General features: G+C 46.4%; 1 protein-coding gene across 1 annotated transcript in view; it reads right to left on the bottom strand.

The window, feature by feature from the left end:
* Positions 1–2,035: 2,035 nt before the first annotated feature.
* ELP3 (elongator acetyltransferase complex subunit 3) overlaps positions 2,036–8,468 on the bottom strand; it is a 123,335-nt gene continuing 116,902 nt past the window's right edge. The window contains exon 15 of the mRNA XM_043486687.1: positions 2,036–6,080. Coding sequence (XP_043342622.1) covers positions 6,004–6,080 — 77 coding nt within the window. The 3' untranslated portion in view covers positions 2,036–6,003. The remainder of the gene's footprint in view (positions 6,081–8,468) is intronic.

The raw sequence follows: 8,468 nt of genomic DNA, 5'->3' as shown, positions 1-8,468 counted from the left end.
ATCAGGGATCGAACCTGGACCCCCTGCATTGGGAGCATGGGGTCTTATCACTGGACCACCAGTGAAGTCCCTGAAATTGCCTTTCAGCTTCTGGCCTGTGGGGGAGTGATCTCGCCAGCACTCTGACACGGAGCTGGGGGAGATGGGGCAGTCTCAGTGCTATTTAGCATGCACGGGTTCCTTTCCTCAGTCAGTTCAGTCACTCAGTCGTGTCCGACTCTTTGCGACCCCATGAACCGCAGCACGCCAGGTTTCCCTGTCCATCACCAACTCCCAGAGCTTACTCAAACTCATGTCCATCGCATTGGTGATGCCATCCAACCATCTCACCCTCTGTTGTCCCCTTCTCCTCCTGCCTTCAATCTTTCCTAGCATCAGGGTTTTTCCAATGGGTCAGTTCTTCATATCAGGTGGCCAAAGTATTAGCTTCAGTATCAGTCCTTCCATTGAACACCCAGGACTGATCTCCTTTAGGATGGACTGGTTGGGTCTCCTTGTAGTCCAAGGCACTCTCCAGAGTCTTCTCCAGCACCACAGTTAAAAAGCATCAATTCTTCAGCACTCAGCTTTATTTATAGTCCAACTCTGACATCCATACATGACTACTGGAAAAACCATAGCCTTGACTAGACGGACCTTTGTTGGCAAAGTAATGTCTCTGCTTTTCTTTTTCCTTTCATCAGGTAGATGTAAATAATCCTGGCTGCTGTCCCAGCACCCCAAGGATGCAGTGGTCTAAGACCCTAGATTCTTTACCACTGCACCAAGCTTGGCATTCTTCATGATGGGACTTGTTCCCAACCACACATGTGCTGCCTCTGCTAGAGCAAGGCCAGGCCCCAGGCAGGTTGCTCCTTCCCTGACTCCTGGAAGTTGGGCTACAGATGAAGGATGGAAAGGCTTGGGGGTGAAGGACCACAGGGAGGGACCCAGAAGCCTGCTGCGGATGGTCAATGCTTGTAAAAAAAAAACAACAACGAAAGCATATCTTAGTATTGAGTCAACATATGTGTGCAGCCCCTAATCTTCATCGATGATTCCAGCTATTGTGACAGAATAGAAAAGAATATGAAAGACCCAATGAAATAAAGTGTGGTGTCTGCAGACAATGGGAATTCAGGTAATCATTAAAAAGAATGAGATAGGGACTTCCCTGATGGTCCAGTGGTTAGGACTTTGCCGAGATCCATGTGATTGACACGGGAAGATGGTGGTGGTAGTTACATTTTGTGGGATAAAGACAGTTACAAGCTGACATGCACTGTGTGACCATTTCATGTAAAGTTGATTGGTTGTGTGCGTTCATGTGCGATTGCATGAAACAGCAATCATCACAGGGCTTCCCGCTGTCTCTTGGTGAGATGTCAGGTTATTTTCTGCCTTTCTGTTTCATTTCAACCTGTTACTATGAGCATATATAATTCTGCGGACCAAAAAACAGTGATTTTCACTTAAATGGAAAGAACAGACTTCCTCTGGTCTGCATCCTCCCTTGATGACATCATGACTTTCCACTTCTTGCACTTGGGAAAACCTGGTTGGTGAAAGAAACCGGTTACAGGTTGTCTGTTGTGAGGCTGAGATAATACGAAAGCAGACTGGTTGCTCGATACTTGTTAGCGTTCTCTTTAAACAGGCTGACTGGAAACATTTCCCCCCCTCAAAACGGAAACATGGGGTGGAGTGAGAAAGGCTGAGTCGGTGACTCGGGTTTGGGTCCTAAACCCACTTAGTGACTGAGCTCCGGGTTGCGGTGCTGGGCTGCTCCGTGGGCGCCGTGCACGCGGCCGTATACACGATCTGTGGACATTCAGGGCTGGTGCTGATGGCACTGGGCAAGGTGCTTGAGGCCCAGTGAGGCAGACACCAGCCGTGTCCTCATTTATTAAAGGAGGGGGATGAGTGCTGACTGTGACGGCGGCATGAGGATGACTAGATAGCAAAGCAGCGCGTGGCGGGGCTCGGATGGTAGTTACCCCACTTGGAGTTTTCCAGGTGGACAGAAGGGTATTCGAGGCTTGTCGAGAAACAGGGAGGAGATAAAGCTGTAATATTTGGACATAAAAAGTAGTTTTTTCCCCTTGTTACAGGCTTATTGTTATTTAGTCACTAAGTAAGTGAGTGTTAGTCGCTCAGTCGTGCCCGACTCTTTGCGACCCCATGGACTGCAGCCCATCAGGCTCCTCTGTCCATGAGATTTTCCAGGCAAGGATACTGGAGTGGGTTGCCATTTCCTTCTCCAGGGGGTCTTCCCGACCTAAGGGATTGAACCTTTGTCTCCTGTATTGGCAGATGGATTCTTTACCACTGAGCCACAAGGAAGCTCCCTGTTACACATGTTAGGTTATTTGTCTATGTTAAAATCAGTTTCTTTCAAAGGTCCATGTGCTTAGTTTTGGGGACAGCCATCACAGGATGAGACACAGAGGTACAGCTGGCACCCAGGACTGATGCTCACAGGAGGCACTGCTCCTCCTCCCTGGTCCCAAAGGTGGCCAGACTCCCTCGGGGGCTCCCTAGGTGGACATGGCTACCTGTGCACACACAGGAGAGACCGCAGTCCACACTGATGCTGGCCAGCTTTCCACAAGTCCCCAGAATCACAGTGATACGTGAAAATGCTTTTTGCTGTTGCAGAGTCTCAGCTAGCTTCTTGTCCCTCAAAGCATGGAGTTGAAATTTGTAACCCTGGACTTACATGAACAAGAGAGAAGGACCAATCAGAACATCCTCAGAAAGAAGGCCTCAGATCCCAGTGATGTTATTCTTCTGACACTGGCCTCTAGCAAAATTGAGAGATTTCTAGCCAAAAAAAAAAAAAAAAAAAATCAGGTTCTACTGCCAGCAGGTAAGAAACTCTCATGTTAGAATGGGCCAGATAGACTTCCCTGGTGGTCCAGTGGCTAAAATTCTGTGCATCCAATGCAGGCAGTCTGGGTTTGACTGATCAGGGAACTACATTCCACATGTTGCAACTAAGAGTTCGCACACCACAACTAAAGATTTTGCATGCTGCAAATAAGACCTGGTACAGCCAAATGAGTAAATAAACAAGTAAATACGAAAAAAGGCGGGGGGCAGGATACTGCACTTGTCAGATCTTGGCCATAATAGCCGGTACTTGTAGTGTGTTTTAGGTCCCACAGGCCTTGATCAAAGAAACAGACATGTGTGAGCGCATTTAATCTTGACAGCTACTGCACGAGGGAGAAACTTATCAGATCCATTTTACAGACAGGAAACTTGCTGAGGGGCAGAGTTTTCTTGCTCGAGGTCACACACCTATTGAGAAGCCACTTCACTGGAGTGAGGATGGTTTATATAGAGAATGTCGTGGTTTATGCAGCATCTATCAAGTGAGACCACATCAGAACATTCCATTCATTCTGACAGGTGGGCATTCTCTCATTACAAATGAGGGAAGGGCAGCTCAGAAATGGGAGGGGACTTGCTCACAGCTTCAGAGTTAATAGAGGAGCCCAGGTTTTCAGAACCTAGATCTTGAGCTGTTTTATCAGGTTAGGGGGTCTAAGTTCTTTATGAACAAAACGGCTTTTTTTTTTTTTTGGTTGAGCCTTGCAGGTTGCAGAATTTTAGTTCCCCAACCAGGGATTGAACCCAGGCCCATGGCAAGTGAAAGTGCTGACTCCTAAACACTGGGCCAACAGGGAATTCCCCAAATTTCGTTTTTAACTAGATGATAACCTTAAAAAATACCATAAAAACCTCTGGAAATGAAAAGTTGCAATTTGAAAGATGTCTTCATAGAATAGGTTTTGGCTTTTAAGTTGTACTTCTCAGGATTCTTCTGGGTCAGTAGGAATTTATTCCTTTAAAAGGATTCCACATTCATTCCCAAGTCTGAGAAACAGCTCTACCAGGCTCTTTTACTTTGCAATAATGAATTTTTAAAATCTCATTTTTAATGCAAATAGATTTGTCTGTTTTTGATAAGGGCTTGATTTAAAAAAACAAAACAAAAACTCCCCAAGTGATTTAACAAAAACTCAAAAGCAGAGCTAGCTGACTGGGCTTGAGGTGGTTGCTAAGGAGTTGCTCAATACAGATCAGACACACAAACTGCAGCTTTATAGGCTTCATGCTGAGGCTGAAGGGATCACGCCTAGCTGATGTTTCTTATGAGGCAGTCCATCTGATCAAGACCACACATCTCTAGAACTGCCACTCACCAGAGATGCCAAGAACAGTCTTTGGAAGTCAGGGGAAGGCATTCTGCTTAAACGTGAGTTAACCTGAATTTCATGCTAACTAGAGCAGCTTATTTGTGACCTATCTGACATCCACTGTAGGTCTGCTTTAATTAGTAAAGAAAAGGACACACTGATTGGAAGTAAAGAGTGTCCACATTAAAAATTATGATGAAGTGCCCCCTCCCCGTGATGCCCATGCAGGTCCTCCTTCAATGGTAAGACTCCTTTCCCAGGGGTCCAGGCCGTAGTGACTGGCTGTGCATGTGCTGGTGTTAGTTCCAAAGCCTGCACTGAGAACCATCCTCCTCTGAGCCCTTTCTCAGTTATCTGAGAGGCTGTCTCTGCGGCTAGTGTCCTCAGTTTGGCTCAAAAACTGAGAAGTAGCTGAATTCCCTAAACGGCGCTCGTGAAAAGCCTCTGCAGTTACGCAGCGAGTCGAAAAGGGAGCTGATGCCATTTGCCTGGTGGCATTTTAACAAGATGGCAAACAGCACCCAGGAGGAAATGGACAGTGCCGGAGACAAGAAACCCGAACCTGTAAACTCATGGCAAATGTCCCTGTGTTTACAGGGAGAGGAGAGAAAAAGCCTTACATGATTCTTCCTTCTGTGCTGAAGATTTTATTTTTCAAACCTTTAGAGGAATCAACTCCCTTTACTAAACCTTTTTGTAAAATGCCACCGAATCCCAAGGATGCAGGTTAAGCCACGCTCTTAAGAACAGACCTTCTCCAGGCTGAGTCTCCTTAATAGCTTACCTGGAAGTCACAGAGAGGCAGTCCTAGAAGATGATGCTTTGAAAAAGCCAATCTTTCTCCTATTTAGATTTGGGCCTGCTTCCAGTATTTTTTTTTTAACTTTCATATATGAGTTTAACTCTGACCTTTCTCCATTTAAAACTGAAAGAATTAAAATGCAGGGAAGAGTGGCTGTGGATACGTGCCTTGACTTAGCGACACACAAGCTCAGACGTGTGTGCGGCAGACGGCCTGCTCAGGATGGACCAATGGGGACGCCAGACGCTTCTCTGGGTGAAAGCGCTGCCCACGGTGTGTTGCAGTTGTCAGGTGTGAGGGAAGTACACGCAACAAAAATCCTGAAATAAATGGATGTCTGTAATGGCCCTTTGTAGATGGTAGCCTGTGAACCGAGAAAGGCTGGTTTCAAGCTTGAACCCTCACCTGTTCTCTCCCCATCACAGTTATTTCAAACAGCAGCGCAGGAACGACAATGATTGCCATTTAAAATGAAAGCTCATTTTTTAAACTAGTGCTGGAATGCGTACGCATTATAGTAACAGGACAGAGATCAATGTCTGACAGTTTTCACATGATCCCAACACGACTCTTTGTCTATACTCTATATAAATAACCTACCCCTAAGTTTACTCCTTAAGTGACATAGCCAGTTTTAGTTCATGAATCGTGGTGTCCAAATGAGTTGATTAACTTGCTTTTTGTCTCTCTGCCTGAGTCACAGTTAGGTCACTTGCAAGTCTCATGCAAAACTGAGAAACTAGATACAGGAGCTAAGGCTCGAAAACAGGTGACGCCTTGAGAACATGCGGGAGCGGGTGCTGGGGGGGGTCTGAGTGTCCAGGCTCCATGCGCTTGGTCGGCAGAAGCCCGACCCAGCCCTAAGCAAGGTTTCCAGGCTCCAGGGCGAGGGGGAGCCTCCTGCCAGGGGCTCAGGGAGGTCCATTTGCTTTGCTCAGCCTCTGTGCTGAGTTTTCAAGACATCCTGGATCTGTTTCCTGCCAGGGAGGAGATGCCTCAAGGTGGACTGGTGCGGTGTTATTCTAGCGTCTTTACCATGTATGGACCTTGCAATCTGTAGCCAATCTTTCTGTAATAATTCCTGGTGCCGACACCTGTGAAGAAGCAGAAAAAACAGAAGTCAGAATCTCTATTAAGCTTAACTTTTGCATGCGTGCTAAGTCACTTCAGTTGTGTCCGACTCTGTGACCCCATGGACCATAGCCCACCAGGCTCCTCTGTCCATGGGTTTCTCCAGGCAAGAATGCCGGAGGAGGTTGCCATGCCCCCCTCCAGGGGCTCTTCCTGATTTTAGGGATCAAACCCGCATCTCTTATGTCTCCTGCATTGTCAGGCAGGTTCTTTACAACTACTGCCGCCTGGGACGCCCAAGTGTGACTCCAGTAACCCTCAAAAGCCAGCGCATGCGTCCCTCTGAGGTGTCCTCCTTCAGTCTCCCACTAACTCACAGACCAAAGTCCATTCCAGGTTGAATCTCATTTTAGTAAGTCTGGAACTGTTATGAATTCTGAACTCAAGTTGCATTAAAAGCATAGAAACTGTATTTCAGAGCTGATGGGTTTACAATCCTGTGGGCACCATGCAGCACAGCTTTAGATGTTGCAGGTGAATGGGGAGTGGTGGACCTAATGTGTGTGATGTCCATACTCCGAGTGAAGCCAGACAGCGTCGTGGTTTCCTGGGAGGCTGAACAAGAGGACAGGTGTGGGACGTGGGGTCTCCGCAGCCTCGATGCCCCGACCCAGAGAAGTGTCAGTGCCGCTCACTCCTCCAGAGTGACCATTTCCGCAAAACAATGTCAGTGACATGAAATTAGTGGTACTTAATCTGCACCTTGTTTTATAGGTTTTGGGGGGTATTAATTTGGTGTACTTATTCTGATATACAAGCAGTTTAAGCACTAGGAACTTACGCTGACATTTTATTTGCCTACGTTTTAAGGAACATTAGCTGATTTAAGTCAACTACTAAAGGTCTGTAAACTTTTTCTTCTTGAAAAGGAATCTATATCTTACTTCCATTTGAGAAAATTATGGTAAATGGTGTCTCTCTAATAAAACATGAACACATATAAGAAGTTGAGCTCCCAGGAGGATAAAGCATGGTTTATGTGGTATTATCTATATGCTGCTAAGTCGCGTCAGTGGTGTCCGACTCTGTGGGACCCCATGGACAGCAGCCCACCAGGCTCCTCTGTCCCTGGGATTCTCCAGGCAAGAATACTGGAATGGGTTGCCATTTCCTTCTCCAACTATCTATATGAGTGGTTAAGAGTATGGGCTTTTGATCAGTTAGACATGGGTTTAAGGCCTAGACCTGTCGTTTTAAGGGCTGTGGCTTTGGCCAATTATTTAATTTCCCTGAATCTACATTTTATCATCTGTAATAATGTACCTATGTTTTAAGGATGGTGAATAGTAAATGAGATGGTCCTTGAGATGTGCTGAAGTCCAAGAGTCTGGAAAAAGTTGCTTCTTCTGAACCACTGGTTGCTGTTATTATTTTAAAATTTCTAGTGATCTGATATCTGATGGTTTTTCTAGCTTCATCTCTTGCTACTGTTCTCCCTGGAAACGCTATGCTTCAGCCTTGGTGAAGTTTTAAGTTCCCTCCATGTCTGGCTCTTTATCTAGCTTCCAGGCTTGGCCCATGCTGTGCTCTCTAGCAAATGAATTAAACCCTGGGGAGGGGCGTGGGATCCTGTGATCTGGAACTGGTTGGTCAGAGGCATGCTGACTGACTATAGACTTGTGATTCGCATCCAAAGTGGGGGCGGTCTTGGGAACTGAACACGTAACCTGTGGGGTCTGACGCCACCTCCAGGGAGCTAGTGTGAGAACTGAGTTAATTGTGGGCCAGCCAGCTGGTGCCGCAGAATCACACGATGTGTGGAAAACACTATTTCTGGTGTCAGTGGTGTTGTAGTTTTACTGTGTGTAACATAAAGGAAGACACCGGCATTTTTCTTTTCAGTGCTTTGCCCCACAGCTCTCACCACGGGGCCCTGTGATGCTGGCTGACCTCCCCTCTGCCCCTGCGGTGGAAGCTCTATGTATCTTGTTCATCACTTTGTATTCCTAGTGATCAATATTGTGTGTGAAATCAGGCCACTGCTAGCCCTCTCCAGTCTAACCTCATTCTTTAGCCCAAACATTTGCCATTTAGGAACAGCCTTCCCATCGTGTTTTGTTTCCCATCCCTTTTCAAAATCTTTCAAGTATCATGAAAACGGAACTGAAGCTGATGTGATGGAGGTAACAGAATTGTCGTGTAGTAAGAGGTCACCGGAGAATTTCCCTTTTAATCCTAGGATTACTGATATTTTGCCTTGTACAATTTCACCTTTTGTGTTCATCATTTCTGTTCAACACTCTGGTTTGGGGTAGAGCTGGGGGAAGACAGAAACATGAACAAATAATGGGTCAGGCTGCTCAGACCCACTGGATCCAGGAAGACATCTCATGCCTCTCAGGGGGTAGGTG

This window comes from Cervus canadensis, chromosome 14, assembly GCF_019320065.1.
Source record: "Cervus canadensis isolate Bull #8, Minnesota chromosome 14, ASM1932006v1, whole genome shotgun sequence".
Taxonomy (NCBI): Eukaryota; Metazoa; Chordata; class Mammalia; order Artiodactyla; family Cervidae; genus Cervus; species Cervus canadensis.
This window is presented reverse-complemented; position numbering and strand designations above follow the sequence as displayed.